The 19,149-nt window shown below is 41.2% G+C and overlaps 1 protein-coding gene across 1 annotated transcript in view; it reads left to right on the top strand.

The window, feature by feature from the left end:
* The window catches only part of nav1a (neuron navigator 1a), a 144,788-nt gene that overhangs the window by 59,921 nt on the left and 65,718 nt on the right, over positions 1-19,149 (top strand). The window contains exons 6-7 of the mRNA XM_084721119.1: positions 10,152-10,254; positions 12,899-13,228. Of these exons, the coding sequence (XP_084577245.1) occupies positions 10,152-10,254; positions 12,899-13,228 (433 nt within the window). The remainder of the gene's footprint in view (positions 1-10,151; positions 10,255-12,898; positions 13,229-19,149) is intronic.

The raw sequence follows: 19,149 nt of genomic DNA, 5'->3' as shown, positions 1-19,149 counted from the left end.
GGAACGCTTCTGTTAGCAAACATTACTAAGTTAATAAGTTAGCTACTACTAAAGGTGGAAAAGTGAAAATTATGACAGCTTAGTTATCCTTAAGTTAGGAGACTTTATTTAAGGTTTGGGGACGTTGAGGTGCTTGTGGAATACACTGTTCCTGTCTTCAGTCAGGATAGGAACATTACTGTTCATCTGTGAAGGCTTTCTTTCTAAAGGAGGTCATCACACTGATTACCATGGACCCCAAACAGTTACTCACTCAGTTTCTCATGTGACATGAAGAGAGTGATGAGAAAACATGGAGGATGAGAGTCAAATTGTGAACGCAGAACATGAGGCATCATAACAAAGCTGGTCTTTATTTGCACATGTTAACCTTAAATCCTGTAACACTTGAAATTATTGTTCTCATGTGGAACGTGTGAGCTTCCACTTTGAACGAATGTTAGTTTTAATGTTTTGAGTCTTTTGTTTTTAAGTGTCGTCTGCTGTGAGGCAGTTGTTTTTGTTAATACGGAGAGAAGAAAATCATTAAATCCGATGAAGTATGGTGTGATATGGTTATTCTAACTTTTCTGAACTCTGCATTACCTCAATATAGAATTACAAATACATGATAGAAGGTTTGGGCCATATTGCCCGCCCCTGTGTGGGTGAGACAGAGAAGGAAAGAGGGAAATATAGACAGAAGGAGAGTTATGTAGGCCGCCTTGTGATGAGGAATGCTTATTATTCATCTATTTCTGTTCTATTTGCAGTTTCCTCTTATGAAAGGTCTCAGATAAAAGTGCCTGTTGTTAGTGATGTACAAGCTATCTGCATGTTGTAGCTGCTGTAGGGAAACCGAATTAGTTACACACACACACACACACACACACACACATACATCTGACTGAGTCTTACGGCAGCATTGAGGTTAGCTTACACCAGTGTCAATGCTAATGCAGTGTCAGTGTTGTAGGCTGCAAACAGAGATGTTACCTGGGAACAGCTTTTCATCACACCTCCTCTGATCCTATTTGTTGAACTATAAATACACTGCAGGTTTGATGACAGGTCAGTCGCATGGGCCATCCCCTCTTTAATGGTTGCATCTGTTTTTGTACTGAGGTTTTTATGACCCAATTATGAGTCACATTAAGTCATATATCTGGATGCATAAAAATTTGATTTTCCTTAGATTTCAAAAACCACATGTGGAAGCTGTCAAGCTTGAGTTGGAAACTGAGATTTGCACTGTCCAGATGTAATGCTGAGGCTATAAAACAAAGCTGAGTGGGAGGGTGAAAAGAGACAATCTGCAGGCCCAGACGTTCTGTAAACAAATACAGTGACATACACACAATACGACCATTTTAAGGCCAAAATGCAAACATACAGTTAGGGTTGGGCAGTACTCTGCATACCAAGGTAGCTATGTTTTCCAGTTTCTCTGGTTTTATTAACCTGACATTGCCTTCTGACAGAATTCGACATGTCAGGTATTTCATTTACCAGAGAACAGGTTATTTCATAGATGTATTAACAAGCAGCTTCTCTTTTGAGCTTCCAGAGTTTGTCCATTATCTTGATACACAATATCTAAAATAGTGTTATTCATGTCAGCTCTAGCTGCAATGATTAATCAATGATTCAATTAGTCCATCAACAGAAAAATAATCAGCAACTATTTTTGATTGATTGATTGGTTATAAGAAAGAAAGAAAGTCTTTCCTTCCAGTTTCTCAAATATGTATTTTCTGGTTTCCTTTGTCTTCTATGATCTGGTTTCAGATATTTTGGATGTTTTGAACATTTTAATATCATGTAATTCTATATTTCATGCTTGGTTTGCATTTTATGTTGTTTCATGTTTGTCTTATGTCTGCAACTGTGGTTTTTGTGCTGCTAGCCAGAAGTTAAAAAAGAAGTTTTTTAATTTCAACTAGTCTTTTACTCCCGGTTAAGTAAAGGTTAAATAAAATAAAACAGTTAACAGAATATCATTTTTGGACTATGGGACAAAACAAAACATTTTAAACTGTCACCACTATCATTTTACTGACTAAAAGACAATTAGATTATTATGCAATTAGAGAAGTGTTAGTGGAGATACTTGCTGACTTCCTGTCATCAGTTCTACTGTCTCACCCATCACCTTATTAAGAGTTCAGCTACTGCGCACAGAGAGCAGACTGTCTGTGTGACATGTGAGAGTGGAGCTGCAGCTGGCTTTAAGCACATCGTAAACTACAGTTCCACAGGAAACAACTCTCTTGAACAAAAATACACCCAAACATTGCCCCACATTATGGTCTGTCTTGGCTCGTTGCTGGGTTTATTTAGCATGTGTGCAAGTGTGTGGCTGACTGTGAGCTTGCATGAATGTGTGTGTGGCTCAGTTAGTATTTAGATCGTCTCTGATTTAGATTTGAGCTGAACTATTGCAGGCACACAAGAGATGCCGCTGAAAGCTCGAGATATTTGACATTTTTCATGACACACAAACACACACATCCATCAAACTGGTTGATTGTATTTCACCTGCAGGTAATCACTTTTTTTTGACAGCCTCATCTCCATTACAGTGTGTGTTTTTGTGTTGTGTGTCTTGTATGTTGTGTCTCTTCATCTCTTTACTGTCAAAGCTCTTCATACGGTCTTCCCCAGTTGAGCTCGGCACAGAGGAACACACACATGCACACACTTATTCCTCTTTGGGTTTTGAAGTCCAATCAGGGAAGCTAGAGGTGAGATGTTCTGTCGGTGATACCTCAGTGAGGTCTTGACCTTCTTTTCCGAGAAAGTAAACTTCTCTCAAATCCTCCTCGTCTTCCCCTCTAAGCAGATAGAGCTGTGGTTAAGGAGATATGGCCGGTGTGTTTATATGTGTATGTTTGTGTTGGGGTGACCGTCCGGAGCCAGGTGTTGAGGATGTGGAGTCCTGTATTTTTTCTGTGATTTCAACAGGGATTTGTTGTTCACAATGTATCAGATAAAGAATAGGGTGCATCTCCTGGACGCATCAGTGGGGGTTTACTGCATCCTTTTGGACTTTAATGCATCAGAGACACAGTACTCACGCCTATCAACATCCTTGAACGTTACAGCAAGTTAACAGTCCAGTGCAACCGTCTGTCTGTGTATCTAAATCACACTATTCTGGGAAATAAAGAAAATATGAGGACCACTGTATGTCTTGGCAGAACTGTTAATTTACTAATTAACTAATCTGTGCTGCAACATCACTGTTGCATTATTTATAATTCATAAAAATATTAGATTCTGGATTCTGGATTGGTACATCTATTGGTGATGTCAGTGAATCACGTCAGTATTGGCACCCGATGCAATATTTGATCGGCTCTGTCCCAGCTGTAATGTCTGCCTCTGTGTTTCAGCGTGTTGCTCATCATCCCTGTCTCTGTCATGGAGCCTCCTCTTACATAAGGATTCCCAATTTTAAATGGATTTTTTCATCACAGTCAGCTGCTTCAAACCACCACTGATTGTCTCTCAGTATCTTCTCTTTCTCACACATGAGCACTGACACACTAATCGCTCTGTCATGGAAAGATCGCTGCGGCATATTTAGGTGCGATGTTGTGCTCTGATAGACTCAACCATTCATGTCTCGTATCAGATATGATCTTCAAGCGTTCTAATATCCTGTTGCGACATCCAGCTGAAGTGGATGAACTTTGGTGCACGTGTGTTTGTGCAAGTACTTGGATGCACATTTGGGTGCATTAGCGTGTGTTTGTCAGCCCTGTCCAGATGTGCAGGAATGGCTGTGTGTTGTAATGCTTCCTGTTTTTCAAACTGTCTGAGGTCAGCAGAGGGCTGTGATGCTCGGCTGAGTGGAGACAGACGGCAGAAAACAGGGTTCTTATGGGTGCTGGAAATCCTTGAAAATGCTTGAATTTTAATGTACTGTTGTCAAGGTTTGAAAAGTGCTTGAAATTGTGAATTCTGAGTGGTGCTCTTTTTAGATAAAGAAGTCAGAGAGCCTTTTTGCTTTTGCCTTTTGCACAAAATGAAGATCTCAACATGTAGCAATCCTGCTGTTTTAATGAGCATTGGCTTGAAACCAAAATATTTAAAAATGAGAAGGATTTTATTGAAATTGAAGATATTTGACTTGTAATTGTTTGTGTGATTGTTTTATATTAGCTCAGCCATGTTGTATGAATGCCACTGCAATGCAATTTACAGACAGGTGACATATTTTGAAACATGAGACTTTATTGTGTTTTCCTTTAATTTGTCGCCCTTCACAAAACATGATTTTTCTTAATTTTAGAACAATAACACCCAGTTATTGTGATGAAGATTTGTGCACATATATGAATATAATTAAGCCATTTACTACAGCTGTAAGTGCTGATAATATGAAGTGACTGAAGCTTGCAGTTGAGGTTAAAAGATCAGTTCCTGCAGAAGTGACTCTACGAACTCGAGAGTATGTTATCATGTGATCTATACCGTGAATTCAAAGAAGATGTGAGGTTTGAAAAGTACCTACTCTGTGAAAACAGGAAGTATGCCCAGGCTGTCTGTAACCTTCAAGTTTCCATTAGCAGAGACCCAAAGATGATAGAAATATTCAGATGTATGCAAAGGGTTGAAAGGTTTTGTAACTGATGTAATGATAAATCTTTGGGGAATGAATGTCATGTTTAAATCTAAAATACAGCCATTGCTGTAAATAGAAAGACTTTGGAAATAGGTAGTGACCCTGAGAGAAAAGAGATATGACTGTTAATTATTATACCAAATGATCATGTCAAACAAAATAATGAACCATTTTAGTAGCTTAGCAGGTTGATATGCACATTGTGATATCTGGGTTATCACATGCTCTGCCTTCGCCTCACTCAAAGAAACATTCTCAAAAACATCATGATGTTAAAACTTAAACAATGACAATAAACACAAAGGTTTTACTAGCATCCTGTTTGTATGATTCTTGTATGTCACCTGTCAGGAATGCTGTAATCATTGTGCTGAAGACAAACAGCCACTTTGGAAGTGTGTGACTATGTTAAAGACTTACACACATTGCTGGAGGTACAGACATTTTACACTGTAGTAGCAGCGATGCTCAACCACACACAACTATAATGTGATAAGTGCGCTGTAGCCCGAGGACGGTTACAGTGACAGTAACATATGTGCGCACACGTGGACGGGACAAAGACAAATGAAGTCCGGAGGGAAGGAAGGAAAGAATAGAAACAAGAGCCATCACTCAAACCTTCATTCATATTCTGTAAAACCGAAGCTCTCCCCGGTAAAGACACACACTCGCGTGCACGCACATTTACAGTCACTACACACTTTCAAAGAAAGATGCACAAAAACATACACACTCGTACTCACACAATGGCAAACTGGTCCTGCAAGGACAGAGCCATTAGTTTGTCTTTGGGGAGATTTTTTTTCCTTTCTAATGGAGAGCAGAGTCAAGTGACCCAAGAGAGGAAACCAAATGGACAGACAGCAGTTTCACTCTTATTTTTATGCTCACTCTGTCTGCTGGCCAAGTTGCCATCAGGCATCCACATCATGAATCATGCTCTTCCTACTTCCTCTAATTTTAAGGGATAAGGCTGGCAATATTTTATATGTTTCTTATTATCATCAAATCTCATCGAAAGATGAAAACCAAAAATGAATTTCTTCCACCAGCGAGTATTGCATGTGTAGCCAATGCCTGATAGAGCCCATTTCTCTGTGCCGCAGATGTCCGTTGTTGTCCAAAGTCTATTAAAAACACATAAATGAGTCACACTGTTGCACTGGGTGGCAAGTTTCAACGCAGGCACAGTGATGGTTTTTTTTAGTCAGTCCTACATACACCCTCTGAAAATACTCACTCACTGAGAACCACAGACAGGGTGGGGAAATTGGAAAGTACTGAGAGTAGTGATGATACAGTTACCAGTTTTATTACCAAGATAAAATTCTCGACAATAACAGGGTGTCCCTATAATTGTGACATTTCCATACTGCTTCATCTCTAGTTGAGAGTCACCATTGTTGATTGCAATCTTGATTTCTTTGCAATAAGTATGACGTGCCTCTGAGCAGGAATCTCCCTTCAGGAGCCTTGTGGGCGGAGTCAGGTCATCGGGGAGATTCAGCTCACCTGATTGAGCTGAAGGACTGTTTTTTTTTTAAGCTGGAGTCAGACAAATAGTCGTTTGTTCTCCCATGGCTTCCACCCTGTCTGGTTCTATTGTATTTAGTTTGTCTTTTATTTCCTTTTTAGTTCTTTAGCTCAGGTCATGTGTGGTCTCCCCTACTTTGTCCAGCCTTGAGCCAGGTTGTGACAAATTCAGGGCTCTTCAGGGATCTGAAAACATTAAAAATATGTTGTTGCTATTAGGAAAAAAAATGCTGAATGGTATAGCGGTTGTATCGGGCAAGTCTGTGTAATATAAGAAGCACATCTGCCTGAGCTTTTGCTGTTTTGAAGATTCAAGACCAAGCTCTGTAACGTCATGGCTAATTCAAAGGCCAGAAGTTCTATTTAATGGGCTTGTTGTGACCTGACCGCGTACACAATAAGAGAGAAAAGGGCAGTGCTTCTCTTTATTGCCATTGCACATTTATGTTCATCTGCACTCTTGTTGTGGTGTAGAACAACAGACTATGCCAAAATAAAATGCCCTTTTCCTTTCAACATTTACGCCTCTAACTTTCTATTTCTTTTGCTTCTTTGAAGTTGTTCTGTCTCCCTGTTTTGTCTTGTTTGTATTAGGATGCAGAGGTTGTCCTTCACATGCAGCACATGCATGCACTTACAATAACGCCCTCACTCTAACTTGCTGACTCTCATTTCAAGAGTCTGAGTGGGCCATTAAACAGGCTCCTCAGCTAGCTTCACGGTCTCTTCAGAGCTGGAGTGTGTGTTCATGAATGTATAGAGGAGTGGCAGGTGGAGCGTCCCATCGCCAACACAGACATGCACATGCACACAAGTACTTCTACACACACACACACACGCACTCAGTTTAAACCAGATCAGTGTAATTCATCTGCACCCCTGGGGAGCTGCCAGGGTTGACAGGGATATTTGCATCCCTAATTCCCCTCAGCACCACCACCACACCCCCTCCCCATGCCAGCTGGGACCACCAGGGCCAGGGCAAAGGCAGGACAGGAAGTCTTTTTCAGACTCACAGGCACACACACATATACACAGGCACATACACAATCATGCAGACCGTATCTAATCAATTTGACGCCAATGTTAAACAAAGCTCGCATTTAGGGTAATTAAAATCGCCCAATTAAAGCCTGCATGTGTGTGCGTGTGGTTGAGTGTGTGTGTGTCTGTTTGCATATTTTACAGGGTCTTTGTTCCCGTTCAACCTTTGTATGAACAGATTATAAAAACCAAACATTTTAGAGCTGAAAAGTATCTCCTCATACTTGCATTTCCATACTGTGCATCACCACCAGAGCACATCCAGCAGAACAAAGTAATTCTATTTTTGTATGTATTTTTCGTTATGAAACATTTGCACTGTGTGTGATTGTGTGTGTGAGTGGCAGAGGGTTGGATCACAATGATTTCATCATCTCTCCACTGAGCTGCCTGTCCCCAGGGCTGCCGAATCAATTGTCTATGTGGCCGTTCTCTTTAGGAGAAATCAATCCAGCCTTATAAATCAGGTCTGGGGTAAGTGTTTCTTGTGTTGTGTGCATATGAGTAGACCCACTGCACTTATATGTATGTGTGTGTGTGTGTGTGTGTATGTGAGCACAGTGTTTAGTCTGCAGCTGTTGTTGTGATTGACACCTCTGGCAGCTCATGATTTGCCCTCCTCACTCATTAGAATTGCCTCTCCCCCTTCACCTCCTCACTAGCCAGCTGGACTGACTCATAGGAGGGGTGAATGGGGTGGGACGCTCAGGGTCAGAGATTTCTGCAGGACATACAATATGTTGTTCTGAGGGTTCAGTATTTGTCAGTTTTTCAAAAGGGGAATTTATTTTAAATATTTAACAAAACAGAGAGTCCATTGTGCCATGCTAGCATCCTTGTGAGGGTTTATTTAGTCACAGTTTTGAGCTACGGTTGTAAATGCTAACATGCTCTCACAACTACAAAGCTAACATAATGATGTTTTCCAGTTATAATGTTTACCATATGCACCATCTTAATTTAGGCTTTTACATGCTAACATTTGCTAATGAGCACAAAAGCACAAAGTACCAGTGAAAAAGTTTAGTTTAACAAAGTTAAGCCATCAACAAATTTGTTACAATTCATCTAGATGGGACATGAATGTGTGAACCAATTTTCATACATAGAAATGCATTCAAAATTTGTTCAGATATTTTACTCAAATCCACAAATGTCTACCTCATGGTGAAACTAGGTGAAAAGTCAGTGGAACACTAAAGTCATTCAGATTCATTGGACCATGCATGTCAATCCGTCCAGTATTTGTTGAGATATTTCAGTACAGACCAAAGTGTTGACCGACTGACCAACAGACTGATCAGCATTGTCATCCCTGCAGCCATGCAGCTACTGTGACTAAAAAATGAAAAGGGTGAAATTGAAAAATCAATAATGAAAATACATGGGTTAAAATCAGGCCATTAATAGCTTTTGTACAGCAAACATTTTAACATTTTACTAGCTGTTGTGGTTATAGTTATAGTAGATCTTTTGCTATGCTCATGTGGGAGTCAGCTGGCCAGTTGTAATGGTCTGTTGAACTGAACCTAAGGGGTCAACAGACTGTCCCATATCTTACCACAATAACTCTTTTATCACCATCCCTCCATCACAGTTTAATACACATCAGAGAATAGGAGAAGGTCCAAGGGTCAAGGTCATGCGATGCAGTTTAGGTGACCTAATTATCTCTCTGTTTATTTGAGACTATATGTGATAGATTATATGTGTGTAATTTGTTCCTGGTTCTCAGTCATCTGAAGACATGAGCTTACAGCCCAGAATGTTCTGTGATAATAGCAGCCAGAGTGGCAGCAGGACCTCATATCAAGCTCTCAGACTGACATGTTTTGAAAATAAAACTGTAAACTGAAACCTGAGCATGAATACAGGGTGTCTGTATCACTGAGTGGCTGAGCCACTTTGGTCTTGTTCTTTGATTGCATCCAATCTTCCAGCCCCCTTGAGGAGTTGTCAGAAGACACACACACACACATACACACATGAATGAAACAGCAGTCTGGCTGGATGGCCCAGCAGGAATCTACGTTGCCCAATCTGAGCCGATTACATCATATTAGGGAGTGGGGTGGGGGGGGGCAAATGCCATTGTGTCCCCTGGTGGGTTTAAATGAGGAAGGCTTTTGCTTTATTCTGCCGTGGAGAGAGCAGGGGGCAAAGGGGCACAGTGCAATAAGCGGGCACCAGTGCATTGTGACTCGGGGTGGTTGGAGAGGCAGCAGAGAGGGATCCACACAGACAGACAAAAGAGTGTGAGACCTGTGTGGTCTGAAAGGTCTCCTCTGTTGTTTTTTTTCTGTCTGACCACCATCATATTTAATTTAGTTTGCTCCACTACCATCTGGAAACACAACTGTGTGTGTACTGCCTCTGTTACCTCTGTCGTGTCTTCTCCTTCTGAGATTCTCCAGTTTCATCATTGTAGCCCGTTTCCCTGTTATAGATTTATGTTTTTAGGCTTTGTTTAGATGATTAGGTGTAACCCTAGATTTCGGTCAGTTGATGCAGGGACTGAATATAATATTACATTGCTCTTGATTTACTTACACATATGAAATCTACAGAACAGCCTAGAACAAGGACAACAAAACCAAACAAATAAAGGTTAGGGTTAGCAGACAGCACTTTTGTGTACTGTTTAAACCACATGAAGGAGTGTGCTGCTCCCAATACAGGAGAATTTGTAAAAAAAAAAAAAAAGCGTTTGTAAGCTCTTATTGGTTTGGAATCTTCCAGTATTTATTGTTGTTCACTCGTGTAGTATATATTTAGAAATGTTTGAACAGGTAGGCACAGTTTTTGTCATTCACTAATTATGTAATATGCCGTTTCATCTCTAAAAATATCCCTCTGTTTTTGTGTGTGTGTGTGTGTGTGTGTGTGTGTGTGTGTGTGTGTGTGTATGTGTGTGTGTGTGTGTGTGTGTGTGTGTGTGTGTGTGTGTGTGTGTCCCTTGCAGACCCGGAGTCCCAGAGGAAGCGGACCGTGCAAAATGTTTTGGACCTTCGACAGAACCTGGAGGAAACCATGACCAGCCTGAGAGGGGTGCAGCTCAGTCACAGGTCAGCCACACACACACACACACACACACACACACACACACACACACAAAGAAAAAGACAAGAAAAACAAACCAAACCCACCAGGAGCAGCAGTTGCAAGGAGCAGATTCTTATTGACACTGCTAACGGTATGTTGGGGTGTGGTGGTTAACTGCCTGTGGGCTTTTAGATCAATATCAGTATTCCTGATAGACCAGCAGCCATTAGTCTGTCATTTTCCGCCTGCTCTGCTCTCCCTGCACGTTGGTTAATACGCAACTGACGCAGGATTAGCTCAAAGCTGACTTCAAAGCCGACCCTGCCAGTGCACACTCACAACTCACATTCATACACGCAACAAGACGTGCAATAATGCTATGATTAAGTGAGCGTTTGTGCACCCCATTCCTTCCTCTGCTTCCTGTCTTTCATTGGCTAATTCTGATCGCGTTGAGCAGCATGTCTTCAGGTTTTGTCCTTGAGAGCTTCCCCTCTGTCCGTCTGCCTGTCCGTTCGTCTCCTGCCATGTATCCTCTCTCAGTCCCTCTGTGGGAGCTCCCTACATGAAGAGCAAATCAGCAGATGGTTCCCTGCTGGAATAGATTTCCTCTGCCATTCATACTTTTATCGTACCGTAATAACCTTGAATCACTCTCCGCTGTCCCTGAGGACACATTCTGCTTTGAGACAGGCCTGCAGCCTGTCTGTGGAAGTTTCCTTTGCAAACAAGATGTCATATATCCTGTGAAAAATGAGTGTTTAGAGTGTGAGATTTGCATGAATTAAACAAACGGATTGGCGAGCAAGCAAATTGTTTTGTCTTCACATATTTTTGCTGATATATACTGTATGCATAACAAGCAGAAATCCTGTGAAAATCCACTCTAACAAGACGGGTAGCACCCTCGCTCTCATCCTCTCTCTACTTCTTCCCTGCCTGTTTTATGTTTGCGGTTAAGCATTTCATGTGAAAATGTCTCCATTGATGGTCTTTGTGGGGATGATTCTGTATCCTGCAGACAAGATTAATTTTAATGTAGCAGGCGAAAGCACGTACTGTCACGCAGTTGGAGAGCCAGTAACTTTTAATATGCTAATGTTCATCATCAGTCTCACCCCAGACACTAAGCAGTGATGTGCTGCTGTGCTGCTTTAGCACGAGGAATGCACGATATTGTGACGGCAGTGATGCTGATATTTGTAGACTCACGCAAATGTGCGCCTGCATAATGTGACAGTGCTGTGCCGATTCATGCCGAGCACAGAGGAACATAAAGGCATGTTTTCTAACAGGAAATGGTATGAGAACACACGCATGCATACATAGTACTAGATTTACAAAAGGCATACTGAACACATTCACAGACCCCTGGAAACAAACTAATCTGTAAAGGGTCACTTCTACGGGTGTCACAATATCAGTATTAAATCGAAAATCAGTTGAAATTTACTTTCAGATTCAGTAATCAAAATCAAAGGCAGAATCGGCAACTCTTCCTGTATGTTTTTCCTCTCTAAGCCCTGCCTACTTGTGTCTGGAGAGAAAAAAAACACACACACACTTCAAAGACAATACAGCGTAACTTTTTTAAAGAGTAGGATATGATAGATGAGAAAATATTCTGGCTGTACACACTGTTTCTAATGTCCAGCCTCCCTCTTGCTCCTCTCCAGATGTTGTCACATCTAATTATCATTTTAATTATAGTATCATTTTAAGAATTATGATAACAGCACCCTTAAAGAGATACTGATATTATTAGAGTACTTCATTTGATACCATTTTTACACAGTGCAGTTGTCCACCCTGACGTTTTCTCCATGCTTGATGAGCATTTTGGTTGCATCTCGGCACACTGAATTGAACACTGAACACTGAAACATGCTTGGCTGTGAGCAAAACCATACAAATCATGTAATTTTTTTCTAGATCTGGGTACAAAAAGGATCAAATACAGTTTAAAGTTTTTGCCGAGTTTTATTTTGTTTCTGTTGAGTTTAAATGAAAAGGACAGTGTTAATATTACAGTTTTGCAAAGAGAGTTTGGTTAGTTTGGCGACAGTGGCTTGTAACAATAATCTGAGACTGTCACTGGCAAAAACAAACAGTTTTAGTGGTCATACTTAAAATGGGTGCAGTTGCCTGGATTTTTGGGACTTTTTTAGGCTTGATTGACAGGACAGCTTTAGATAGATGGTAAATGGGGAAGAGAGAGGGAAAGACATGCAGCAAGGGGCCACAGACTGGAATCGAACCCATGGCCACTGCAGAGGACTCAGTTGTTGGAGTGTGCACCCACGTATGGAGGCTGAGCTACTAAGGCACCAAAACTGGTTAAATGTCAAAAACTGTTGTCCCTTTGAGTGTCTTAGACACAAAAACATGTGGGTCCAGGTTAAAAAAATATAGACATTACCCTTTAAGTCTTTGCAAAATGAGTGTACACCTTCTTACACTGAGGCCCCTCTGAGAGTAAAGGATGCTGGGTGGGGAGAGGAGGAAAAATGAGCGAAGGAAGCAGATCCTAAGCTCTTCTGAGAACGAAAGAGGAAATGACAGACATTCAGCTCCTGTTAAAACTGCACCTGACCTTTTCAGTCCTGTAGGAAAGTATATCGCTGTTCTTACAAAACCCTAAAACTTATCCTCCTTTTCATTCCGTAGCTGTGTGGAGGGGACCATGTGCTATGACAGCGATGAGGCAGCTGCCTTCTCAATTTCAAGTCTGTCAAATCGCTCCTCTCCGTTGTCATGGCGCCAGGGTCAAGCCAGCCCCCGTCTGCAGGCTGGTGAAGCTCCGTCCACAGGTAACACACAGTCAGACGTTCCCCTCCAGATCAACCACACCTCTCGTATCCACCTCATCGAAGCACTGGACGACTCGGATCCATCCCTCCTGAAGGGAGATTACCTCAGCAACAGCAACCTCGGCGGGAAGAGCCAAAACGAGGATGATGATGAAGATGATGATGACATTGATGATCTGGGGAATGGGTAAGTTGTGTTCTTTTTTATTTGAATATGGTGTTTTTTTTTATCATAAACAATATTTTCTGACCTCCTAACGCTGCAGTCTGCTGGACTTGTGTCTCATTAATGGTCTTAGCATTGCTTGTGATTTGAATCCCGCCACCTGCCAGCTGTTACAACCCCACAGCTGCAGTCAGGCCTGTAGTTTGTGGTTTAGCAGCACAACAAAGCCTTCACCAGCCACTCTGCAATGCATCACAAGCCCCCCTCAGAGTGTCTGCCTTGAAACTGGCAGCTGTAGCCCCCCTGGTGCAGCTGGCTCTGCCATAGTCAGAAAAAAGCCCTCTGGCACTGTCCGGGAATGATGTCACAATCATTGAGCCCCCTTGCCGAGATCATCCTGTCAAATTCAGCTGTGTGCCCGCCAGCTTTTGCCGGCAGGCTTCCATGTGGAGGACCCCTCGCAGCGTTGGCTCACCAGAGCCCCCTGGCAGAGCTCGAATGCACATGTCTTTGGAAAACTGGTAACTCGTTCTGAATCGCCAATGTGGGATCAGTCAGAGCTGTCAAGGTCAGAATGAGGTTTGTTCTAAAGTAGCCATGGATTCCTTGGATCAAAGGATTTAATGCTGAGATCACACTGGAAAACAAAATGTGAACTATTTCAGTTTATTTTATCAGCATGTTTGCTGTGTTGTGTAGCGGTTGTTGTTACCCAGGTGGTGTATGTCTTTGAAACTTTGTTCTCTCCTATAATTGGAACGTCTTCTTTGGTTTTGTTTCTCACATCACACATACACACCTGTCTGTGCAGCGGGCCGTCTCCATGAGGCTGCAAAGACTGAGCTGTTTACAAGAAAAGGCTCTCTAACCCTCCTTCATTATCTGGTATAAAATGGAGTAGAGTGGAATCATTCCAGTCATGTTAAAGGGATAGTTCTGATAATCTGAAGTGGGTTTACACTAGCTACTTATCTATAGTCAGTATATCAGCTATACTTTCAGCCGATCAGAATGCCTCCTAGTTTGGCGAAGCAGAAAGGAGTACCAGCATGGAAGCTAAGCAATGTACTGCATCACTTAACCTTGCCTTGCAGGAAACTGCTGTTATGTAGGTCAAATATCAGTCTCTCTGTCACTTAACAAGTCTCTTTTTGAAAAACATCATTTTACCTTGCATAAAACTGGAGTTGCTGGTCTGCCACTGCCTCGATCGGTTAGTTAGTTTGTGTTACTGTGTGAATTCTGTGAACACGAACAAACCTTTTCAGATACCGTAGTCAAACAATAACAGACAAAAAAACAGATGAAGGGAGTGGTAGACCAGCAACTCCCGTGTTCTGCGAGGTTAAAGTTCTGTTCTTATGAGTGGAGTCTGGTGAGAGTGATATTTGGCTGATATAATGGTGGAAAAGGCTGTCTGATGGCAAAGTAAAGCAGTAAAAGTATGCCAGATAAAGCACACACTTGGTGATACACTTCCTACACCAATACTCCTGCTGCTTCTCCAAACTGAGGGTGGGTCGTCTACCGTCTACTGTAGGTAATACACTGACTATCGATAAGTACCTCATACAACTCCACTCCAAATCCCTTCGAGCTGAATGTGTTCGGGTGTCTGTCTGGGTATTATTGATGACACAATGACCCAAAAAGACTGTGTATTGTTCTTTTGTGAACATTGTTTTTGTGTGACCACTGAATCAGAGGGACAGGTCATAAGAGAGAGCATGCTGGTCGCTGCTGTTAGTGATCAACTTGTTATTTAGCTCCCCAAGTCTGCGTCAGTCTGTCTCAGTAAGACAAGACTTACCTTGTACTTACCTTGTGACTTCATGACTTATCAAGAATTACATCAAGTCTCTCAGTGGTACACAAATAGAAGCGATTTCGCCTATTTAGGAATTACCAAAGTGTTCTCTGGACTTCCTTGGTTAGTTTTGGAGATCTTGCAGCCCTTGACCCAATATGAGGAGGTATGACACAACAATTTTAACTGAGTTGCACACAGCATCATGTTTCACCGACCAACTCTAAGCATAGCGAAGAAAAACACATTATCTCATTGTAAATTAAGATTTTGGCAATTTGTGTGTGTGTATAAAGCTGCAGAGCTCGTCCAACCAAACTAAAAAAAAATCCTCTGTGGGCCACAGCTTGACATTTCCATGGTAACCACAAAAATGCACCCCCAGTCACCAGGAAATCAGTTGCAACACAGTTCAGGTCCCTGTAGTGTTATTGTGTATCTGGTCACAGCCTCCAATTAGTGGTTGCACAGGTTTATATTGTGCTTTGTGTGAGGAGGCAAAACAAGAGGAAACTTTTTTTTTTGTTGCAGGCAAAGGGAAAAAGATCGAGAAAGAGAGATGATAGACAGACAGGCAAACAAGGAGAAAAGCAAAATGCAGAGTTTTATCGATTTCTGCTTAAAATCAAATTGTGAGAGAATTAAAGATACTATAAGCAACTTTTATGTTTTGTTGATTTGGAGGCCCCTGTGGACAAAAGTGGGAGTGTTTCTGCAGCCAGAACCACAAAATATGACATCAAAAAGAAAATTATCTACAGAAAAATGTCCTCCTGCTTCCTTTTAACCAGACACCGTACCACCCACTGTAACTTTTCCTGTGAAAATTTAAACACAGGCTTGTTTCATTTGATTTCAAGGAGAATCTGACCTGGTGTCAGGCATTGAGAATAACTAATAGATGATCTCGATGATGATCTCGAGGTCATATAGTGGCATCAATATTAAAATTAGACTGTTTCATAACCAGTTAAAAACTTAAAATAGGATATTAATGTAATGCAGTAAGCAGTTCTGGTCAAAGATACAGTAGTTGATTGTTGATAGAGCTGTGAAATAAAAGTATTGATATTATACTGATATCATGATATGAGACTAGATATCGTTTTAGATTTTGATGGGTATATTGAGGTAGACTCTTTTTCCAGGTCATTAAATATGGTTTGGGTTGGTAACTCAGAAAGAGCCATAAAGTTGGGGCTGTGCTTGGTCCTGTAAGCAGGAAAAAAATGCCAGCCTAGTTGCAAACTTTCTCAAATAATAGCAAAACAATACTCTAAATGTGATTCTGAAAACATTTTCAGGCAAGAAAGACGACAATGCAAAGGGAAATTTTGATGTATATTTGTTCAGCAGTCTAGTTTGACAGTTTTATTTGATTTCATGAGCTTGATGCTTTGCATTCGAGACACATGACTTTTCAAACGTGGACCAGTAGTGCTACTTTGTCAGTAATTGTATCAGTCAGTCCCACACCATATTGAATTAACAGTTGTGACTGGCCTGAAGAGATCCAGGACGGGTAGAAATTTGTCTCAGCTGGAGGGTAGCCAGACGCCACCCTCATGAAACATCAGAATCGCTGACTGTACCTTTGAAGTGAATGTTGTATTATGATGTCTTTATTATCTTAAAAGATGCAGGGTTGCGGATGGTTTGGTCAAGGAGTGCGATATTATGAACCTGTATACAATCTAATATAGTTCAAAGCAATATCCCTTCAACAAATCCTTCCTTTGTAAGGTTTGTAATGGTCAAATTGTGTTGAGATTGTGTCAGAGATTATGAATTTATGGCTGCATTGATTAATCTGTTGAATATCTACCCAATAAAACAAATGTTTTATTTCTGTTAAACATCCAGAAATTTAAAAAAAAGTCTGTCAAAGTTTTCCTTAGTATAAAGTGACTTCTTCAAGGTATTTATATTACCTTACCAACACTCCAAAACCCAAAGATATTCAATGTACAATGACAGAAAACTGAGAAAAGCAGCAAATCCTCACAGTTTAGCGTGATAAATGTTGAACTGTTGCTCTATAAACAAAATTAATTCTCTGTTCATCAGCTCTTCGATTTTGGCATCCATTGAATCATGTATGTGTTAGTATGTGTAAGCTGTGTTGTGGGTGTCTGCTGCAGCTTTAAATTAATATGTCTTTACCACTAGAGGGCAGACTAGTGCTACTGTTCTCTCATTCCTCCCTGTTTCCACCCTATCAACCTGAAGTAGCCCCATGCTGGATTACTCTCCCTTATCTCATAATTTATTACACATCCTCATCCATTAAACATGGAGGCACTTCCCCTGTCATACAGAGGTCACAGTACACTACCATATCTCATCCCGGCATTTATAATACATAGGATTTCCCCACATGCATTATGCATCACAAACACACATGTTCTTTGTTTGGGTGGTGTAGTCCTCATCTCTTTGTTCTGTTAAATTGTGAGGAAACAGTCTTTAAATATTAGAGTTTAACCATAAACATATATGAGTGAGCAGGACTTGACTCATCGGGGGTCTCACCGTGACTCACTTGAGTTATACTGTCGTATAAGCATGAATCACTTTCACATACAAAGGTAAGGTTACCGTGACTGTACCGTGACCTGCCTGACACACAGATCCTATAGACTCACACACACACTGAGTCAGGACCCTGTATGTCAGTTATCCGTTTCCTGTCCTTTGCTAGCCGGCGGGGCCTCTTCTCGTCTGATGAGTACCACTTACATCTGGAACCAGACCCCTCCCAGTATCCCCCCGACACTCTCACTCACACACACTCGTCATTCTCACTGGGTAACAGCGGGAAGGAGGATGATGAGGAGGTCATTCGCCTGAGTGTGTGTGAACGTAAACACTAACGAGGTGTGGTCCAGTGTAGGTTCTGGATTTAAACTTTGGAAACTGTGTCAGTTTAAGAGGCCAGGACTTTTAATATAGATAATGAATTTATTGACAGCAGTGGTTAATGTGAAAGACGTAACCAAAAATGATCAAATCTGCAGCTCTACAGACATGTTTACGTCTCTCTTAATTCATTGTTCTGATTTTATGGTCCATGGTTCAGCTCAGTCTCACCTCTCTCATCACCCAGCAGCAGCAGGCAGCTTTTTTTTCAGCAAAAAAGCTCTGATAAGACTATCTTCTGAGCACCAAACAGCAAGCCAACAAAAACAAAAGCAAAAGCGTTTAGCAAAGTAAAGACCGGGATGTCTTCCTCATGAGTTTGTGGAGACCAAACAGACACACTAGATCAGACACACAGGACTCTAGTGGGATTATAATGTTGTTTCATGCCTGCTACAGGTGTCTGCTTCTGTGGAGATACACGTAAACATCATTTAGATCAGTGTGGACATTAAGGAAGCTGATCGGTTGATCCAACATGATGCTGAGATATTCAGTATATTGTGGACAAAAGAAGACATTTGAGGATGTCATCTTGGACTTTGCGAAATACTGATCAACATTACCTACTTTAACTTTAACAACCGAACAGCTGATCGATTATTCGAGAAAATAATTGAGAAATTAATCAACAAATAAAACAATCATGAAGATAATCTTTAGTTGCAGCCCTAATACTGCCACAAACAATCTACCAGCAGAGGAAAAGTAAATAAATTCCTCTTGAAGGCATTTAGTTTGTTGTTTATCTTGTCCGTGCCTTTTCCATTTCTATTAATAAACCCAGATTCTTTCACGTTCATTTCTCAGATGTAATTTGACATTGGGGTGACATTGGTTTCCATTTTTTGATTTCTTGTACATTTTCTATACATTGTGGTTTGCTAAATTTGACACTATATCCCTCAACATACTCTATTTGTGAACAGAAGGAATTGCAACTGTATCACCTCATCTGTATGAAAGCCTACACATGCCTCCCATTCTCGACGGGTTGGATACTTGTGATTGACGCCAAAAATATAGTCCCATTTTCAGAAATAGAGAGAGACGAGCGAGCTGTCCACTGTCTAGAGAAGAATTAATACCTCAAACCAAAACAGGGTAAATGCTATGCTTTGTCATTACCTTATTTCTCTTTAGTGTGTAAGTGCCCAAAATGAGCAAGTGCTTAAAATCAGCAGGGGCCCACAATTAGCACCAGGCATCAGCCAAA

The sequence above is a fragment of the Lutjanus erythropterus genome, chromosome 6 (assembly GCF_056507025.1).
Source record: "Lutjanus erythropterus isolate fLutEry1 chromosome 6, fLutEry1.hap2, whole genome shotgun sequence".
Classification (NCBI taxonomy): domain Eukaryota; kingdom Metazoa; phylum Chordata; class Actinopteri; order Lutjaniformes; family Lutjanidae; genus Lutjanus; species Lutjanus erythropterus.
This window is presented reverse-complemented; position numbering and strand designations above follow the sequence as displayed.